Source organism: Schistocerca cancellata, chromosome 7 (genome assembly GCF_023864275.1).
Source record: "Schistocerca cancellata isolate TAMUIC-IGC-003103 chromosome 7, iqSchCanc2.1, whole genome shotgun sequence".
In the NCBI taxonomy this organism is placed as follows: domain Eukaryota; kingdom Metazoa; phylum Arthropoda; class Insecta; order Orthoptera; family Acrididae; genus Schistocerca; species Schistocerca cancellata.
Window position 1 is genome coordinate 502,404,621 of NC_064632.1, and position 22,701 is coordinate 502,427,321.

Consider the following 22,701-nt stretch of genomic DNA (forward strand, 5'->3'; position numbering starts at 1 on the left):
TGTGAAGATCATGTCAACTGTAGATCGCTGAGGATGAAGCCCACATTTTTCCTCAGAGTATATGCGCTCGGCAAGCTTCTGAAGTCTGCCGAACACCACCCAGGCAAATGATTTTTCCAGGTATATTCAGAAGTGAGATTCCACGGTGACAGTTACAATCACCGCGATCACGTTTACCTTTGTGTAACAATATTGACATCGCGCATGCCTTGCGGCACAGTAGCCTCAGCCCAACATTTCAGTAAGAGGTTGAAAAACAGCGGAAAAACTGGCTTAAGTATTACAGTTTCTATGGCGATGTTGTCTTTGCCAGGGCACTTCCCACATTTGAACAGTGCAATTGCTCTTTGAAGCTCCAGCATAGTAGGCGTGACTTATAAGTCATGGTACGGTGTCATCTGAGGAGTTTGATCCATTGCTTCTGGACTAATGTTGATGGGATTTGAGTAGAGGCTGGAGTAATGTTCTATCCAACGGAGCAATTGACGATTTCGATCTGTGATGACTTTTCCATCTATTTCCTCGAGTGATACGCTCTTCCTTGGAATGGATCCACTGGCCCGTTTGTAGCCCGAGTACACACCACCAATGCCGCCAGCATTGAAATACTCCTCTAAGCCAGTGCAAAGTTGCTCCCAGTAGGAGAGTGCGTTTAACAGCTGCCTTTGATTTTCTTAGCTCCCTGCGTGTAGAACTGCGTGGGTTTTTATAACAGGTGACAGTGGCCTGACGCGTAGCCTCAAAGAGAGGTTTCAGGACATCTACGTTCTCGATGAACCAATCCTGGGATTTTTCTTCCAGATTACGAACACATTTCCAGCCGTAGCGGTAAGATGCGATTTTATCTTCTGCCAGTCTTCAGAAATAGGAGCGGCTGGGTCCCAGGGATTGACCTCTTTTCGTGTCTCTTTACCAAATACACTCCTGGAAATGGAAAAAAGAACACATTGACACCGGTGTGTCAGACCCACCATACTTGCTCCGGACACTGCGAGAGGGCTGTACAAGCAATGATCACACGCACGGCACAGCGGACACACCAGGAACCGCGGTGTTGGCCGTCGAATGGCGCTAGCTGCGCAGCATTTGTGCACCGCCGCCGTCAGTGTCAGCCAGTTTGCCGTGGCATACGGAGCTCCATCGCAGTCTTTAGCACTGGTAGCATGCCGCGACAGCGTGGACGTGAACCGTATGTGCAGTTGACGGACTTTGAGCGAGGGCGTATAGTGGACATGCGGGAGGCCGGGTGGACGTACCGCCGAATTGCTCAACACGTGGGGCGTGAGGTCTCCACAGTACATCGATGTTGTCGCCAGTGGTCGGCGGAAGGTGCACGTGCCCGTCGACCTGGGACCGGACCGCAGCGACGCACGGATGCACGCCAAGACCGTAGGATCCTACGCAGTGCCGTAGGGGACCGCACCGCCACTTCCCAGCAAATTAGGGACACTGTTGCTCCTGGGGTATCGGCGAGGACCATTCGCAACCGTCTCCATGAAGCTGGGTTACGGTCCTGCACACCGTTAGGCCGTCTTCCGCTCACGCCCCAACATCGTGCAGCCCGCCTCCAGTGGTGTCGCGACAGGCGTGAATGGAGGGACGAATGGAGACGTGTCGTCTTCAGCGATGAGAGTCGCTTCTGCCTTGGTGCCAATGATGGTCGTATGCGTGTTTGGCGCCGTGCAGGTGAGCGCCACAATCAGGACTGCATACGACCGAGGCACACAGGGCCAACACCCGGCATCATGGTGTGGGGAGCGATCTCCTATACTGGCCGTACACCACTGGTGATCGTCGAGGGGACACTGAATAGTGCACGGTACATCCAAACCGTCATCGAACCCATCGTTCTACCATTCCTAGACCGGCAAGGGAACTTGCTGTTCCAACAGGACAATGCACGTCCGCATGTATCCCGTGCCACCCAACGTGCTCTAGAAGGTGTAAGTCAACTACCCTGGCCAGCAAGATCTCCGGATCTGTCCCCCATTGAGCATGTTTGGGACTGGGTGAAGCGTCGTCTCACGCGGTCTGCACGTCCAGCACGAACGCTGGTCCAACTGAGGCTCCAGGTGGAAATGGCATGGCAAGCCGTTCCACAGGACTACATCCAGCATCTCTACGATCGTCTCCATGGGAGAATAGCAGCCTGCATTGCTGCGAAAGGTGGATATACACTGTACTAGTGGCGACATTGTGCATGCTCTGTTGCCTGTGTCTATGTGCCTGTGGTTCTGTCAGTGTGATCATGTGATGTATCTGACCCCAGGAATGTGTCAATAAAGTTTCCCCTTCCTGGGACAATGGGTGTTCTTATTTCAATTTCCAGGAGTGTAGATTTACTGCAGCAGTATTTCTTTTTTGGCAAAGATTAATTTTTGTTTTGCAAGGTGTTCTGGCAGAGTGAAACTTTTTAGTCAAGAAAGCGCACTTTTGTCGCTACTAGTGCTTGATCCGTGTCACAATCTGCACTAAGGACAGAATTTGTATGAAGAAAGTAACGCAAATCTTTCCTTTCAGTTAGAATAAGATCTAATTAGTGCCAATATTTTGAGCGGGGGTGCATCCAGGAAACCTTGTGGTTCAGTTTGCCTTTATAGTATGTATTGGTGACACATAACTGATACTTTGCACAGAATTCAAGCAACCGTGGATCATTATCATTCATTTTGCCCACTCCGTGTTTGCCTAGGCAGTCAGGTATAGTAATACGAGCGTTGAAATCACGGAGGTTGCATATACGGTCCCGGAGTGCGCTCCTTGTACTACATCACTAAGCTGTTCATAAAACTGATCCTTGACATTTGCAGCTGAGGGAAGTGTCGGTGCATATACAGATATCAGCGTCAGTGGTTCACTGTTTGTTGTGAATCGTAGTCACAATGCGTTCAGAGATCTCAGTCGGGTTTTCGGTACAACACAGCAAGTCATTGCGGACAGCATAACCGATTCCGTGCTGTCTGGGTTGGTTGGTTGTTTGAGGTTTAAGGGACCAAACAGCAAGGTCATCAGTCCTTTGTTTCAAATATGGGCCATTCCGCTAATGGGACATCTCAGGAAAGTCAGAACACTTAAAGGGAAAAAGCTAAAAACGTAAAAGGGCAGTCATGTTGTCAATGGTAAAAACAAAATGAGGGAAGTCAGCAAGAGAACGAACCCAATGCTATGCTGAAGCAGCATAGGCAAGACGACCTGTGACTTAAAAGGTGCAACCGCTAGAATGGGAAAAGGAGACTAACCAATCCTTAAAAAACGGTAAAAACAGAGTAAAGGGGGAAGAAAAGAGGATCTCGGTCAGGGAGGTGAATCGGGACTCTCCGAACACGGCTTACAGTGGGAGACACCCAAACACTCACCGCCCTGCTCCAACACCAGAGAGAGATTAAAAATCTTAAAACTGAGAATAAAAACCACTTTCCCGGAGGGAACCGAGAACCAGAGATACCATCCGGGAATCGTCAGCCAACATCAAAGGTAAAGTCCGGGGGAGTCTGTACTTAGCACGCAGAGCCAAAAGAAGGGGGCATTCAACCAAAATGTGGGCTACGGACTGGAAGGCTCCACAACCACAAAGCGGGGGTGGCTCATCACGCAAAAGAAAACCATGGGTCAGCCTGCTATGGCTAATGCAGAGACAACACAGTGTGGTCGAGTCCTTTCGGCAGAGGCGAAAGGAAGAACGCCACGGGCCTGGTGCCACCTTAATTGCACGAAGTGTATTACACAGGGGAGTAGCCTCCCAAGAATTGGCCCATGACTGTGCGAAGTGGGATTTGATGTGAAGCCGTAAATCCGCTGCAGGAGGGGTTACAGAAAACGGGGGGTAAGTGACTGCTCCCCCAGCCAAACGATCAGCGAGCTCATTACGCGGGATACCCACATGGCCAGGGACCCAAAGGAAGTCAATGGAACAAGCAGAACGGTGAATATCAGCGAGATGGTCATGGATGTCAGAGACCAAGGGATGGCGCGAAAAACACCGGTCAATAGCAAGAAGGCCACTCATCGAGTCCGTACATAACAAAACGCGGTTGTGTTGGGACTGTTTAATAAAGGTAAGGGCCTAGGAAATTGCCATCAATTCCGCAGTAAATACTCCACATGTAGGTGGCAGCAGATGATTTTCCGTTCCAGCAGAGGACGTGAAGGCATACCCCATATGATCAGCAGATTTAGAGAGCCATCAGTGTAAAAAACAACAGCATCCCGAAATTCCCATAAAATTTGGTGGAAAAAGGAACGGAACACCACCGGGGGGATAGAATCTTTCGGACCTCGGCGGAGATCCATCCGAAGTCGAGGACGAGGAACTAACCAAGGGGGGGGGGGGGGGTGAAGGGGAGGGAGCGAGGAAGACAGGACAAAGAACGAAGCTGAAAATCACGGCAAAGAAACGCAAGGCGGAGCCCAACCGGTAAACCCGCCCGTGGGCGGGAGTCGGGTGGGCGACGTCCATGGTCTGGGAACAGGATAGAATAGGAAGGATGAGTGGGAGAGGAACGGATAGCGAGTGCATAAGACACCAGAAGCTGGGACCGCCGAACAGAAAGGGGGGGGGGGGGGGGAACCCAGCTTCAACCAGGAGACTATCAACAGGGCTAGTAGGGAAGGCACCGGTGGCCAAACGGGTACCACGATGGTGGACTGGATGCAGCACGTGCAGTGTGGAAGGAGCAGCTGAGCCATAAACTTGACAACCATAGTCCAAGCGAGACAGAACTAGAGCACGATAAAGACGGAGGGAACGGTCTGCACCCCAAGAGGAGTGGGCAAGGAAGCGAAGGACATTGAGTTTACGGAAACATGCTACCTTCAGGAGTCTGATATGGGGCAACCAAGTAAGATTGTTGTCGAAAAGAAGACCCAGGAAACGAAACTGTGGGACCACAGGCAATCGTTGTGCATCAAGATAGAGCTCTGGATCAGGGTGGATCATAGTACGGCGACAGAAGAGGACTACCCGCGATTTTGAAGGAGAGAATTGAAACCCATGTGTGCTGTCTGGGGCTAGCAACATCTTTGTCCTTCCTGAAAACAGTGTAGTTTTTTTTCCCGTATTGAGCCTTCTTCTGGTAGCCTGGTTTCTCGCAGTGCTGTTATAGCGATATTGAGTCTGAATAGCTCTAAGTCGATAGCAACCGTTTTGCGTAGCTCTTGTGAGCTTCCACAGGTGCCCGGGAAGTCTTGCAGCATAGTGTGGATGTTCCATGTACCGATGCACAATGAAATATATTTACTTTTTATTTTATTTTTATTTTTTATTTTGTAGCAGCGGATGTCGATGTTATGGTGACGACTACTAGCACTGCTAGTGTTCCATACACCCAATGGAACAATCGGCACCAGGATGGGCCAGTGCCTATCTGACTGGGGGCTGCCCAGCTTGAAGCAGGCGGTGACTGGCCGGCCAGTGGAGCTACGATGGACCCTCCCACTGTCAATAGCGATCCCTGGTGACCGCTCCTACGACCTATTGAGCGAGCTTATGACCGGTAACTGCAGCTATCAGTGTTTTTTCTTTCTTTTTTTTTTACATGGATGGAGTGTCCTCTACGTGGATGCTACTGCGTCTGGAACGCAGATTTAGGTAACGATGAGCTTGCCCACTACTCGTGCCACCCTCTCAGTCTAGCTGACTGGTTCCACACGAAATACGGAGTCAGGTTGGCTACAGACAACTGCCGCTCATTTCCGGTTGGACCGTACTTGCGCCTAACGGAAGTGCCAATTCCGGGTTTCAATTTATAGCTGCCTCTCTCCTATACGGATGGCATGCCAGTGCTAACGAAGTCCGTATCTCCGAAAAACAGGAGATGGGAAACAGGACAGGATTAGAGGAAAGAATGGGCGTTGTGAGACACACTTTGTCCGGCTCCTGTGCAGAAGCCCGTCCGGTTTAGGAGGCCCTGCCGGTAGCTACGCTACTGCTGGCATGGCCCTCTGCTTCCCTGGAGCACGCAAACCATCCCGTCCGCACGGACTCTAAGGCGCTGTCCCCTGAGAGGATGACTACACAAACGGGTGGCTTAAGAGGAGCTGCTACATTGTTCGACCTCGTTCTTCTTAACATCCTAAGTTCAGTTATTGTGCTAGCTGGACTGCTGCTAGTTGTTAGGAACTCACGAATGTTTCCTTTAGCTAATTTCCTGCAATTTCTTACAAGCACCCGGTCCATGTTCGTCAGCACAAGAGTTGTGATTGGGCAGCTTTAGAAGAGGTGAAATGTCTCTGGGGTTGTAGAAAAATATCCGCTACCAGTCACAATAAAAGGTTGTTTATTCTTCACACGACCGGTTTCGGGCTTCCACCCATCTTCAGGTGTTTATACATTCGTTTACATGTTGTACTGTCGGAGATCACTGTATAAATACAAAAAAATTATTTGCTGGCGACTACACAAATACAAGTGGGACAATTGTATGTGGTAAGGCAGCATTTGACGAAAATATATCTGTACTTACAAAAAGATGAAGCACCACTATTACAGTTATGCTACGATGATAGTTTTGCCACTTACACACTTATGGTCATTTTCACGTCCACATATCAGGTATATCTCCATATTACACTATTATGATGTGCACTACACTATGTTTACATACAACCATGTGGGCTGTGGTCAAAGAACTTCGATGTAACATCTGCTACATAAACACCTGAAGATGGGCGCAAGCCCGAAACCGGTCGTGTGACGAATAAACAACCTTTTATTGTGACTGGTAGCGGATATTTTTCTACAGCCCCATAAAGGAACAGTCACGGAGTTCGACAGCATCCACTATGGATAAAATTCATGAAATGTCTCTGATGGATATGTTACTCAGGTGACATCCAGTGACTAGTCGACACCGAAGCCACTCATCTCTCTCGAGTGACTCTTTCTGCTATTATTGCTTTTCTACTGACAACACAGTTCTCCACGCCTCCTTTCATACTGGCGAGTCTGCCTCGTGTGACGTCTAGTGAACAATTCCTCATTACATAGGTGTACGGATGCTTGTGGTCCGATGCTGTATTTCGTTTTTGTAGCCTATTACAGCTTCGCAATGATGGGGAATGAAACAGTGCAGAAGAAATCGAGTTGCTGGACTGTTGGAATGAGCGTTGTTTCGCGTTTTGACTTGTATCTTTTTTCTTGGTCATCATTCTTCTGATTGGCTTGATGCGTCCCGCCACGAACTCCTCTCCTACGCCAACCTCTTCATCTTAGAGTAGCACTTACAACCTACGTCCTCAATTATTTCCTGGATATATTCCAATCTCTGTCTTCTTCTATAGTTTTTGCCCTCTACACTTTCATCTAGTACCATGAAATTCGATCCCTGATGTCTTAACAGGTGTCCTATCAACCTGTGCCTTCCCATTGTCAGTGTTTTCCACATATTATTTTCCTCTCAGATCCCGGCAGAATCTCCTCATTCCTTACCGTATCAGTCCATCTAATTTACAACATTCGTCTGTGGCACCACATCTCAAATGCTTCGATTCTCTCCTGTTCCGTCGGCCGGGGTGGCAGAGCGGTTCTAGGCTCTACAGTCTGGAACCGCGTGATGTCCTTAGGATAGTTAGGTTTAGTAGTTGTATGTTCTAGGGGACTGATGACCTCAGAAGTTAAGCCCATAGTCCTCCGAGCCATTTTTTTTCTCTCCTGTTCCGGTTTTCCCACAGTCCATGTTTCATTGCCATACATACGAATAAGAATTACTGATATGTAACTCGCGTTTATCTCAATAAAGGATTAAATACACTAACTAGGAGAGATTTCCTGTGGTGGGATCGACTTTTTGAAACCATCTCTACGGCTGTGTAGGTTAATATCCTGATCCCTCGTTTGTAAGTATTGCCGACAAAATTTCAGAATTTTGCGTGATGCTTGGTATCGTTAAAAAAGTTGAATAAAGTTTTCTAGTTGCGTAGCGTAATGGATAGGATTATAGCACATGCTTGAAGTTGTGGGTGCGAATCTTGTCACATACAGCAAATTTTTCATTCATAAATCTTTATCGAAATTACGTTGATCATTATTTTTATTCAGTTAATTACTTTAACTGCAATTTCTATTCTGCTGTCACATCATTTTAATCACTGTATGAACTTTTTTCATTTGTTTCAATTTTTCCTTATATCATTTTTTCCATCGGAATGTTTGTGAATATGAATTTCACTAAATTTATCAATTATAATGTTAAATTATTTAAAAATTCCGATTTATCAGCTAAAAACAAAAGACTAAATATGTTTATATTGACTGCAGTGTTGTACACACATCAAAAAAAGTTTTACATCTCCTCGGTTCCGAGAGTTCCTGAACATCTACAGAAAATTGCAATAGAGATCAACATAAACATCATTTCCGCCCTTTTTATTGCTCATCAAAGCCACACTTTGCATGTTGTACCACTATGGAGCGAGACCTTCAGATGTGGTGGTCCAGATTGCTGTACACACCGGTACCTCTAATACCCAGTAGCAGGACTGTGTGCATGCCTGTATTCGTCGTGGCATACTATCCACAAGTTCATCAAGGCATTTTGGTCCACATAGTCCTACTCCTCAACGACGATTCGGTGTAGATCCCTCACAGTGGTTGGTGGGTCACATAGTCCATAAACAGCCCTTTTCAATCTATCCCAGGCATGTTCAATAGAGTTCATATCTGGAAAACATGCGGCCACTCTAGTCGAGCGATGTCGTTATCCTGAAGGAAGTAATTCACAAGACGTGCACGATGCGGGCGGCAATTGTCGTCCATGAAGAAGAATGCCTCGCCAATATGCTGCCGATATGGTTGCACTATCGGTCGGAGGACGGCATTCACGTATCGTACAGCCGTTACGGTGCCTTCCATGACCACCAATGGCGTACGTCGGCCCCACGTAATGCCACCACAAAACGGCAGGGGACCTGCACCTTGCTGCACTCGATGGACAGTGTGTCTAAAGCGTTCAGCCTGACCGGTTGTCTCCAAACACGTCTCCGACGATTATCTAGTTGAAGGCATATGCGACACTCATCTCTGAAGAGAACGTGCCGCCAATCCTGAGCGGTCCATTCGCCATGTTGCTGGGCACGACTGGACCGAGCTGCATGGTGTCGGGTTGCAAAGATGGACCTCGCCATGGACGTCGGGATTTGAGTGGCGCATCATGCAGCCTATTTCGCACAGTTTGAGTCGTAGCACGACGTCCTGTGGCTGCAGGAAAAGCATTATTCAACACGGTGGCGTTGGTGTCACGCTTTCTCTGAGCCATAATCCGTAGGTAGCGATCATCAGCTCCAGTCGTGTCCCTTTGGCGGCCTAAGCGAGGCAAGTCATAGACCTTGTCTCTCTCTATCTTCTCCATGTCCGAACAACATCGCTTTGGTTCACTCCGAGACGCCTGGACACTTCCCTTCTTGAGAGTCCTTCCTGGCACAAAGTAACTATGCGGATGCAATCGAACCGCAGTAATGACCGTCTAGGCATGGTTGAACTACAGACAACGCGAGCCGTGTACCTCCTTTTTGGTGGAATGACGAACTGATCGGCTGTCGGACCCCCTCCGTCAAATAGGCGCTGCTCATGCATGGTTGTTTACATCTTTGGGCGGGTTTAGTGACATTTCTCAGCAGTCTGTGATACAATATCCACAGTCAACGTCTATCTTCAGGAGTTCTGGGAACTGGGGTGATGCAAAACTTCTTTTGGTGTGTGTATCTTTCGTTACCAGATGTGCATTCTATCTTTTTTTGCACGGTAATCGTCATATGAACATTTAAAACATATCCTAAATACCTATTGCACTCTGGACAAAATAACGCAGATGAAGAGTCAAATGAAAGAAGGGTTTATAAGTACAACGAAATTTTAAAAAATGAGTAACAGATATAACGAACCCGACAATGTGGACAAAACAAACAGGGTGATAAAACCAAAGAAAATAAATCAAAGTTAGTATATAAAATTAATTAAAGACACATGACCTATGAATACAAGTAGAATAGGAAAGATAGGAAGAAAAATGAGACCAAATGAAGAAGTCGATATTATCATTAAAATGATGTGACAAAGGAATGGAAATAAAAAATTACATTACTGATTGTCTATGCACTTATATTAAGTTCATTTTACAACATTTACTGGTTATTTTTATATAAAGCCCAATTATATGAAATATACAAATATGGTCCACATATAAAAACCAAATTGTTTTGCAAATATAGACCAATTCCTACATTAAAAACGTATAAACTGTCCAATTATAAAAGCAAATTGCTTTATAAACAGTCTAATTGCATTAAAACTAAAGAAGAAATTGTTTTAGAAGCATAGTCCAATTATAGTGGTTACTGTAACCATAGCTCAGTTATAAAGAGCATGATGCGTCCATCAGATCTAATTAGGAAATTGTAGTGCATCATCAACAGCACCAATACCGAGCAAAGAAATCCTACTGCAGTTTTAACTCAAACTGGGAGTTATTAATGCACTATACGTGATCAGAATTCCTTAGGAACGATAGTTTAATCTGATTATATGACTATTATCATTGAATTATATTATATTGACTACAGTACCCCACTGATATTTAACACAAGTAATTGCCATTGATGTTGAGATGTCAGAAAAATTATCTAACAATTTTCAGAGTGATCCACATACTCATTTACTCTTCTGTGGATTGTTCCAGTCAGGTACTGCACCACATTTCACTGAATGTTAAGAGGATGAATGCATTACAGTGTTAAATATTACTTTATATCAATCTTACTTTATATCCACTTACTTTCCAAAGGAGTTTTAGTAAAGTAGAACTGCCACACAATCACACCCACTCACCACTGCAAACCCCCACACACACATTATACATGTATATTTACTCTTATACATCTGTGCAGTTAATACTCCTAAAATCGACTACAGTGTAATTATAGCATGTGGCTACATCAATCCAAGACACTTCACTCAAAAATAAACTATGTAAGTAGAATCAGGTGATCATGTGCTTATAAAAGGCGGATATCGATACTCATTTAAGATATCAGAATGATAAATTTTGTTTCTTATATTTATCCATTCTCTAGCTGTGAGGAGAAATCAGTAGAACAGTGTATCTAGTCAAAATATAAAGTTGTACTGTGACAGCCTGGTCAGTAGTAGATGCCTACAGCCAAAGTGATCGTCTCACCTCAATGGATATACATATTTTGGGGCCTTATCCATTGGAAAACATATTATTGTTGTTGTTGTTGAGGTCTTCAGTCCTGAGACTGGTTTGATGCAGCTCTCCATGCTACTCTATCCTGTGCAAGCTTCTTCATCTCTCAGTACCTACTGCAGTCTACATCCTTCTGAATCTGCTTAGTGTATTCAACTCTTGCTCTCCCTCGACGATTTTTACCCTCCAAGCTGCCCTCCAATACTAAATTGGTGATCCCTCGATGTCTCAGAATATGTCCTATCAACCGATCCCTTCTTCTTGTGCCACAAGCTCCTCTTCTCTCAAATTCTATTCAATACCTCCTCATTAGTTATGTGATCTACCCATCTAATCTTCAGCATTCTTCTGTAGCACCACATTTCGAAAGCTTCTATTCTCTTCTTGTCTAAGCTATTTATCGTCCACGTTTCCCTTCCATACATGGCTACACTCCATACAAATACTTTCAGAAACGACTTCCTGACATTTAAATCTATACATGATGTTAACAAATTTTTCTTCTTCAGAAACACTTTCCTTGCCATTGCCAGTCTACATTTTAAATCCTCTCTACTTCGACCATCATCAGTTATTTTGCTCCCCAAATAGCAAAACTCCTTTACTGCTTTAAGTGTCTCATTTCCTAATCTAATTCCCTCAGCATCACCTGACTTCATTCAACTACATTCCATTATCCTCGTTTTGCTTTTGTTGATGTTCATCTTATATCCTCCATTCACTGTCTCTGACAGAATTACAATGTCATCGGCGAACATCAAAGTTTTTATTTCTTCTCCATGGATTTTAATTCCTACTCCAAATTTTTCTTTTGCTTCCTTTACTGCGTTCTCTATATACAGATTGAATAACATTGGGGAGAGGCTACAACCCTGTCTCACTCCCTTCCCAACCACTGCTTCCCTTTCATACCCCTCAACTCTTACAACTGCCATCTCCTTTCTGTACAAAATGTAAATAGCCTTTAGCTCCCTGTATTTTACCCCTGCCACCTTCAGAATTTCAAAGAGAGTATTCCAATCAACATTGTCAAAAGCTTTCTCTAAGTCTATAAATGCTAGAAACGTAGGCTTGCCTTTCCTTAATCTTTCTTCTAAGATAAGTCGAAGGGTCAGTATTGTCTCACGTGTTCCAATATTTCTACGGAATCCAAACTGATCTTCCCCGAGGTCGGCTTCTATCATTTTTTCCATTCGTCTGTAAATAATTCGCGTTAGTATTTTGCAGCTGTTACTTATTAAACTGATAATTCGGTAAGTTTCACATCTGTCTGCACCTGCTTTCTTTGGGATTGGGATTGTTATATTCTTCTTGAAGTCTGAGAGTATTTCGCCTGTCTCGTACATCTTCCTCACCAGATGGTAGAGTTTTGTCAGGACTGGCTCTCCAAAGGCTCTCAGTAGTTCTAATAGAATGTTGTCTACTCCCGGGGCCTTGTTTCGACTCGTCTTTCAGTGCTCTGTCAAACTCTTCACGCAATATCATATCTCCCATTTCATCTTCATCTGCATCCTCTTCAATTTCCATAATATTGTCCTCAAGTACATCACCCTTGTATAGACCCTCTATATACTCCTTCCACCTTTCTGCTTTCCCTTCTTTGCTTAGAACTGGGTTTCCATCTGAGCTCTTGAAATTCATGCAAGTGGTTCTCTTTTCTCAAAATGTCTCTCTAATTTTCCTGTAGGCAGTATCTATCTTACCCCTAGTGAGATAAGCCTCTACATCCTTACATTTGTCCTCTAGCCATCCGTGCTTAGCCATTTTGCACTTCCTGTCGATCTCATTTTCGAGACGTTTGTATTCCATTTTGCCCGCTTCATTTACTGCATTTTTATATTTTCACCTTTCATCAATTAAATTCAATACTTCTTCTGTTTCCCAAGGGTTTCTACGAGCCCACGCCTTTTTGCATATTTCATCCTCTCCTGCCTTCTCTATTTCATCCCTCAAAGCTACCTATTCTTCTTCTACTGTATCTCTTTCCCCCATTCCTGTCAATTGTTCCCTTATGCTCTTCCTGAAACTCTGTACAACCTCTGGTTCTTTCAGTTTATCCTGGTCCCATCTCCTTAAACTCCCACCTTTTTGCAGTTTCTTCAGTTTTAATCTACAGTTCATAACGAATGGATTGTGGTCAGAGTCCACATCTGCCCCTGGAAATGTCTTACAATTTAAAACCTGGTTCCTAAATCTCTGTCTTACCATTATATAATCTATTTGATACCTTTTAGTACCTCCAGGGTTGTTCCATGTATACAACCTTCTTTGATGATTCTTAAACCAAGTGTTCGCTATGATTAAGTTATGCTCTGCGCAAAATTCTACCAGGCGACTTCCTCTTTCATTTCTTAGCCCAAAACCATATTCACCTACTATGTTTCCTTCTCTCCCTCTTCCTACTCTTGAATTCCAGTCACCCATGACTATTAAATTTTCGTCTCCCTTCACTACCTGAATAATTTCTTTTATCTCACCATACATTTCATCAATTTCTTCATGATCTGCAGAGCTAGTTGGCATATAAACTTGTACTACTGTAGTTAGCGTGGGCTTCGTGTCTATCTTGGCCACAATAATGCGTTCACTATGATGTTTGTAGTAGCTTACCCGTACTCCTATTTTTTATTCATTATTAAACCTACTCCTGCATTACCCCTATTTGATTTTGTATTTATAACCCTGTACTCATCTGACCAGGAGTCTTGTCTCTTCTCCCACCGAACTTCCCTAATTCCCCCTACATCTAATTTTAACCTATCCATTTCCCTTTTTAAATTTTCTAATCTACCTGCCCGATTAAGGGATTTGACATTCCACGCTCCGATCCGTAAAACGTCAGTTCTCTTTCTCCTGATAACGTCGTCCTCCTGAGTAGTCCCCGCCCGGAGATCCGAATGGGCGACTATTTTACCTCCGGAATATTTTACCCAAGAGGACGCCATCATCATTTAATCATACAGTAAAGCTGCATGCCCTCGGGAAAAATTACGGCTGTAGTTTCCCCTTGCTTTCAGCCGTTCGCAGTACCAGCACAGCAAGGCCGTTTTGGTTAGTGTTACAAGGCCAGATCAGTCAATCATCCAGACTGTTGCCCCTGCAACTACTGAAAAGGGTGCTGCCCCTCTTCAGGAACCACACGTTTGTCTGGCATCTCAACAGAGGCCCTTCCGTTGTGGTTGCACCTACGGTACGGCCATCTATATCGCTGATCACGCAAACCTCCCCACCAACGGCAAGGTGCATGGTTCATGGGGGGGGGGGGGGGGGGAAAGAATATATTTCTCCCATAAATATAATCATAATGGGTTAAGCTATGTGATTCAGCCTTGTTATTCGTGTAATATTACGCCAGTATCATTTGTGTTTCATCCATAAAAATGTGTGTGTTTAACTATAGGCACCATCTGCATCTTTTATTTTTTGGTGGTATTTCTGTAACTACATACTATCCCACACTGTAATTAGACAGCGAGTGAATTTTCCTAATTAGCTTTTTGACATATTGTTGTGTCTGTAACATAAGATCTTTTGACAACAGCAGCAGTAAACTACATACCATTGGCTGTTCCATGCACTTTAATGTTTATATTGTATGATATAGGAGATGTTGTGTATAACACATCTTATACTGAATTAGTACATTTCAGAATAAGTAACCATTGCAGCTGGGAAATAGGCAGCTGAATAAGTTTGAATATATGTTGTTATATGTATTTCACACTGTGTGCATAATACTCATACATATAAAATGTATGTATGTATGTATGAACAATCTTTTGTGAGGTATAGTCATTGTATATACTTTATGTATAGTTTGTTCCCTTTGTGCAGATGACCCGTGGAATGTCAGAAATTGACCAAAGTCGATATTTAAAAAAATAATAACTAGTACAGCTGTGTATGGTTTAACGCAGTTCTTAACATGCGTATATGCTGTCTGGCACTGCCTATAACAATATTTCCAATTAAACTGTATGTATATTCATAAATAATATTTACAATAACTTAAACAGTCACATCCTCATTACCAAAATATTTCGAAAATAAGCAATGTACAAATATTTCTGAATGTTGACTTTCCATTTGTTGCCTTTTTCGACAGGTTGTTGGCACTTTGGTGTCTGCACTAGTGATAGACCGCCTAGGTCGACGACCCCTGCTGTTTCTCTCTAATGGGATTGTTGGGACTTCGGTAGCAGTCCTGGGTGTCTACATGTACCTCAAGCAAGAGATGGAGGTGGACCTGTCTTCCTTTGGCTGGCTTCCTGCCACGTGTCTCTCTATATATTGTTTGACACTGGCAGCTGGACTGAGCTCACTGCCATATGTGGTGCTATCTGAAATAGTGGCTCCAAGGATCAGGCCCGTGGCCGCCATTATCATGTACACAATGCTGACTGGCACTTCAACCATCATTACCAAACTTTATCCAGCCATGTCAGAGGCAATGGGAGCTTACGGCACCTTCTGGTTCTTTGCAGCTGTCTGTCTGGTCTGTGCTGTCATCGAATGTTGGTTGCTACCAGAAACCAAGGGACGACCGCTGGAGGACATTATCAAGGAACTCAATGGTGCAAAGGATGTCATTATCAACAGCTCCCAATGATGTGCTATTTTGCATTAAGAGTATTTCTGAAATTTGTCACTTCTGTTTGTATAACATGTTTCACCATGTAGTAAAGTATTGCCTCCAGAATACTGCTAAACTGCGCCGTAATCTGAAAAATGCCTTTTCTTGATAACTGATGCGTTATATCCCAAAATTATTTTCTTTAGCCTCTGATTTGAAGAATCTATTAAAATAGACGTGAAATTGTGTGTATGATATTGTCCCAAATCTCGCTCCTCAGAAATCTTTTCAGCATCTGCATCTAATTATTCACCACTGAAAACGTCAAATAAGAAGACTTAGGGTGATAAGAGAGCTGGAGTATGCGTACACAGAGTGTTTTGTACATGAAGAAGCTTTAAGATTTTAACAGATGAAGGAAGATTCCATTGTAATAGAATTGCTGTATGCTTAGTTACTGTAGTGAGATCGGCGCACCATTACTGCATGAATGTCATGCACAGTTAATTGTCAGTCATAGTGTAGTTAATTAACTGCACAGTTTACGAATGTTGACTGCAAAAGGAAATGTTAGTGTAAGAGTCTACAACAAGCAATATTTATAGTTGATCAGTGATTCCCATAGTCTTTATGTTAAAAAGTATGTTGTGATCCGTCTTCCATGCTTCAGATGTTTTCCAGAGAATATCAATGTGTTCTGCTCTACCTTTGGGACGGCAGCGAACTGTTGTCAAGTGCGTCACTCGTTATGGGGTGGCGTTTTGTGGGGAAAAGAATAAATTAAAAAATAAACCCAGATATAATTGTTTTGTAATGTAATGTTCACTTTGTTTGTCAGCACCAAATATTACAATATAATGTTAGTTCCAATTGCATCACTTTGCTTAATCATGTCAGACAGTTGCGAAATATACATGTTTCATTATTTTACATGTAACACTTGCATCTTTCATGCACCGTCAATACTCTGTCCCCAATGTTAATATTATCACTACTTCTACTCACACTTTCACGTTCTCTATCGTCGATTTCTTTACTGCTACCATCCGACCGACAATGACTGAACGTCGGCTCCGCTGGATGCGTTCACCAACATTGCACGCCACAATTACACTTATAGCCCACAGTGATTGGCAGCAACAAAGCGGCGGAACATGCATCTTTTCACGTGAACGTAAGAGAAGCGGAATAGTCTTCGGGAGAGGTCCTTCCCTTTATGGTACATTTGTAATCAAAAAGCCACATAAAAAAGGTCACTGACTTGGAGCTGAAATTTAAATATACATTTACATACACCGATCTATAATATACAGTAATAAAAATTTTAAGTGAAATCTGAGGACTCTGAGGGTACGGTCACCTCACATCATATACAAATTGTTCCCAATATACTATTCGTATGTATCTGCATTTAAATTCATCTTATATGCTCCATGAACTGGGTGACCAGCTTCATTGGTGTCAACGCCTCCTTATGAAGGGTCTGCAGGCAAGAGGTATACAGAACAAAAAAAACGTGTAACGAAAGAACTCTCCAAGATGCGATCTCACCATTCTATGAACAGCGCTGATTTGCATGCGGCATGCGCACCAGTGACAGAACAAACATATCTCGACATATTAGCGAATTATGCAGTTCCATAGATGCCACCCGCCGTCGTTTCCAGCAGGACGATTCCTGCCCCTCCCCCTGTTATTAGTTGTGTGTTTTGTATCTGAAGGAGCGAAAGAGGAAGGGGGGTGGGGGAGTGGCCCCTATGTCTAAGAATCTGACTCCTCTGGATTTCAATGCAAGGGGTTTGTCAAGGACATTGCTTACAGAACAAGGTTTCGAGACCTGGTAGATCAGAGACAACGGGGCTATGCGCGACAGTGGAGGCCATAACACATGTCATGATTATGGACATGTGACGAGAAGTGGAATATCGATTCGGCGTCTGTCGAGCTATAGACGATGCCCACAATGAACTGCACCAGCATATATAAAAATACGTATTTGAGCTGCTGTGTACAAGGATGGACAAACAAAGTTGTAAACTTTAATAGATAGAAATACAAATAAATGTTTTTGTTTATCTCTAGCCCAGACACCTTGTGAAAGCATTAGCTCTACTCCCATACGTCAACTGCACCAGCATCTTCTAAGAAAAGGGGTCAAAAGCTTAGAGCAAAGATAAACAGACATGTCGCTGTCTTCAACCTCCATACTGTTTATTTTTGAAAGTAATTTCCAAGTTACGTGACAGATGGAATAAGGCTAAAAGCGTCACTGTTCACTAACGCAGATGGATATGAATGTACTGTTATTTCCGATACCTAAGCTTTCTGCCTCAGTAGTAAACTTCCGACTACGGCTCTAAAGCTCTGGGGTTTGATCCCACGTCGCTCACAGAATTTTTTTTCTTCCACTAGTTACTTCGTTCACATCTATCAATGTTTCTTAATGTGGAAATGCAGAGCTGCACCGTGGTTCGCAGTCCAAGTTAGACTGTAGGTCTCTGTATAACTGGTTGGGTAAGTCAGCTCAAAAGCACGAGGATCGCAAGGGCATGATACCTCCAGTAGAATCAATCCTATTGGTGTTCATCACAATCTTCGTATTGATGACAACTTTATCTCAGCTTAAAGGAAAAACATTAAATAATAAGACGAACTGCTGTGTTAGTACCACGTATATAGAATTAAAAATAACGAAACTTCTGCCAAATGTCGGGTATTCGTGCAATATTTGTCATCTCAGGTAACATACTGTCCAAAACTATTGCATGTATGGTATTTTCTGTCCATATCTTTTACAAGCGCCATAAATGTTTTCTGTTTGCTAAATTCTCAATTTTTGTCCCACTATGCATCATCTAGTTTACGTCTAAGACAGGGCGTGGACACAATAGATCAGTTTGTTAGGAAGTACTACGTCTTTAGATAATTTCAGAAAACCACGGGTTTTTATGCTGTCAGACATAACACTCGCTTTATCCATGTCCGGTTTTTATCCTATTCGTGATCTCTACTAAATATAGTAAAAAAAAAAAAAGAAACTGGAAGTACGATATATTGGACAACTACGTTTGTTGAGAACGCGAGTGTGATCAGGCATCCATTATTAACAGGTTTGTCGTCTGAAACCTGCACTGTTTAGCGATTTAAGGATTTCAAGCTAATGTTAATCACAGCTTTAAACTTATGTGATACATGGAAACTTCCAAGTTCGGAAACTGACATGAATCGTTCTCGTTATAAAGCATTTTGTGAATTCGTCTAATTTGTTGGGTGCCAACAAAAGTATCTTGTCCAGAGCAAAATCAAATGTGTGTCTCTGACAAAATTATCACACATCAATACTTGGTTTCCCACCATAATGTTCTACAGATAGAATCCATTTTTGTATGTCCTGAGTACTACCCTGGTAGTATTCCTATAATCTTTATATCACTGTAGTGACAGTACTTTTTTTTACTTGAGTTTTGGAACTAAAATCTCCTAATTATTGTATATTTAGAATTTTATCCGTCTTCAGCAACAGTACTTCTATTTGTTGAAATAATCAGCAACCAGTTACACAAAAGAAATTTTGTTTCTTTATCGCTCTCAGTCACCTAATGCCCTTCTTCAGAAGATGGAATGGTGTTTGTAGTTGATGTTTGGTTCAAACGGTTCAAATGGCTCTGAGCACTATGGGACTTAACATCTGTGGTCATCAGTCCCCGAGAACTTAGAACTACTTAAACCTAACTAACCTAAGGACATCACACACATCCATGCCCGAGGCAGGATTCGAACCTGCGACCGTAGCAGTCGCGCGGTTCCGGACTGAGCGCCTAGAACCGCTAGACCACCGCGGCCGGCAGTTGATGTTTGGTACGCATATTCCATATCTCTACAGACTCTATGATTCACATGACTACAGTAATATGCTGCAAGCGCCTGCCTATTTCTGACACTTTCTAAGAACGCGATAATTATAATCTTCTGAAGAATAGCACTAGTTGCCTGAAACCGCTAAAGGAATATAATCTCTTTGCGTAAATGTCTGCTGATTATTTCAACACATCGTGTGTTTTTGTTGTAGATGAGCTTAATGGGCCACAATAATTCTCCATAGAGTGCAGTACCTAGTTAGAATCTTCCAACAGCTATGGAATGTATATTAGAGAATAACGTTAGGTGTCTTACATGGCGAAGTGCAACTGCGAAATACATTTTTGTCATAGCAAAATTTTACTTCAGGACTAGAATCAAAAAATTTGAGAATGCTTCTTAGATTATTACAATGAATGTAACACAACAATGAGAAAATAGCTGTGATAATAAGAACATAGCCTTGTTAATGCCATTTTTTATGGGAACAGCAGTTATCTTAAAGTTAAACAGTTAATTCCTATGGAATTTTTAAAAATTATTTTATATCTTCATCTCTTGGCCAGGAGCTGAATAAAGGGAAGTTGTGTGTTACAAAAAGCAATGTGTAAGGAGAGGAATATAAAATAAAATTTGAGCTAATAGCAAATTCATTACCAATCATTTAAATGATGCCAGATGATGTTACGAATGAAGTGCTAAAAGTAATACAAAGCGTTTGTTACTCACCAGATATTATTAATGAAAAACATAGAGAAATTTCAAAGAAGGGTATTCCTAGCCGTTTCTTTCTTAACTCTATCTTTTACATACATTAAATAACAGATATTTACCTAATAAAAAACAAAATCTGTAGGCACACTGACTTTCAAACGATATACGGATTAAATTTACGCATGTTCTTCCTTTTGTAGGGAAGGGGCAAAACATTCCTACGACAGCTTTCCATGGGAAAATGTTTGCAAAAGTGATGATTACATAAAAGAAAGTTCGTGAAATAAACTAAAGAAATAAAGACAATATCACTCAAATTTATTAAATTTAAGCATCTACATTCATGAGGCAGATACAGGATGATCTTTGTCAATAAACCATAACACTTTTACAGAAATATCGTCCCTAAAAAAGACGATTCGAAACTGGTCGTAAAAGATATCATTCCTTAATTTCAGCCTTCAAGCGTATAATTCAATGAGCTGATACAGAAAATACGTATGAAAATTTAACGACTAAAATATTTATTGCTTTCATGCGTTTTCCGTGAACTTCACAAGACTTCACCACTACAGTAAAAAGCTTGACTGTAAACACTGAAACAAAGAAAACGTTTAGTCTATAAGGCACTATCAAGACGTCGGTAACACCGTAACGTGAGAACATATGCTGCCTATTGTATCTGTGGCCTACGGCAAGACGCTTCAATAAAGGATCTCACTGATCCTAGCCTCTCCTCGTCAAATAGGGCGAAACAGCGTTGTCGTGTATAGAAGGCTGTTGTGGACTGGCAAGACAGTCAATCCACTAGGAGGAAGCCGAAAGGCATGCGTTTAAGCTCACGCAGGCTGGCGTGAGGTCTGGAACAGGGCAAGGAATTTATAGTAGCAAAGAACGTACGTAGCTTCTGGAATACTTAACTTTAATCCATAATTGGTGAACATCGCTCTTGACGGTACATGTTTTACAGCATCAATAGTAACTGGTAATGGCGCCTTGCTAGGTCGTAGCAAATGACGTAGCTGAAGGCTATGCTAACTATCGTCTCGGCAAATGAGATCGTAATTTGTCAGTGAACCATCGCTAGCAAAGTCGGCTGTACAACTGGGGCGAGTGCTAGGAAGTGTCTCTAGACCTGCCGTGTGGCGGCGCTCGGTCTGCAATCACTGATAGTGGCGACACGCGGGTCCGACGTATACTAACGGACCGCGGCCGATTTAGAGGCTACCACCTAGCAAGTGTGGTGTCTGGCGGTGACACCACAAAGGCAATGACACATCCCTTAAAATGATACCACTTTTTTCCTTAGGTCGGAATGTTAAACATATAGTGAAGTAAATAAGTGTCTATAGGTTTTACTGAAAAAATAATTCATGCACTTTCACCTTCAAAATCTTGAATAACTTGAATTATTGACTAAGATAGCTTGCACAGTATGTATACAGGATGTTACAAAAAGTTACGGCCAAACTTTCAGGAAACATTCTTCACACACAAATAAAGAAAATGTGTTATGTGGACATGTGTCCGGAAATGCTTAATTTCCATGTTAGAGCTCATTTTAGTTTCGTCAGTATGTGCTGTACTTCCTCGATTCACCGCATGTTGGCCCAATTGAAGGAAGGTAATGTTGAATTCGGTGCTTATGTTGACATGCGACTCATTGCTCTACAGTACTAGCATCAAGCACATCAGTAAGTAGCATCAACAGGTTAGTGTTCATCACGAACGTGGTTTTGCAGTCGGTGCAATGTTGACAAGTGCGGAGTTGGCAGATGCCCATTTGATGTGTGGATCAGTACGTAGCATCAACAGGTTAGTGTTCATCACGAACGTGGTTTTGCAGTCAGTGCAATGTTGACAAATGCGGAGTTGGCAGATGCCCATTTGATGTATGGATTAGCACGGGGCAATAGCCGTGGCGCGGTACGTTTGTATCGAGACAGATTTCCAGAACGATGGTGTCCCGACAGGAAGACGTTCGAAGCAATTGATCGGCGTCTAAGGGAGCACGGAACATTCCAGCCTATGACTCGCGACTGGGGAAGACCTAGAACGACGAGGACACCTGCAATGGACGAGGCAATGCTTCGTGCAGTTAACGTTAACCCTCATGTCAGCGTCAGAGAAGTTGTTCCTGTACAAGGTAACGTTGAGCACGTCACTGTATCGAGAGTGCTACGGGAGAACCAGTTGTTTCCGTACCATGTACAGCGTATGCTGGCACTATCAGCAGCTGATTGGCCTTCACGGGTACACTTTTGCGAATGGTTCATCCAATAATGTGGCAATCCTCATTTCCGTGCAAATGTTCTCTTTACGGGTGAGGCTTCATTCCAACGTGATCAAATTGTAAAT

The 22,701-nt window shown here is 43.0% G+C and overlaps 1 protein-coding gene across 1 annotated transcript in view; it reads left to right on the plus strand.

The window, feature by feature from the left end:
• Positions 1 to 15,807, plus strand: part of LOC126092861 (facilitated trehalose transporter Tret1-like) — a 70,080-nt gene extending 54,273 nt beyond the window's left edge. Inside the window, exon 4 of the mRNA XM_049908591.1 lies at positions 15,304 to 15,807. Within this exon, the coding sequence (XP_049764548.1) occupies positions 15,304 to 15,807 (504 nt within the window). The remainder of the gene's footprint in view (positions 1 to 15,303) is intronic.
• The last annotated feature ends 6,894 nt before the right edge of the window (positions 15,808 to 22,701 follow it).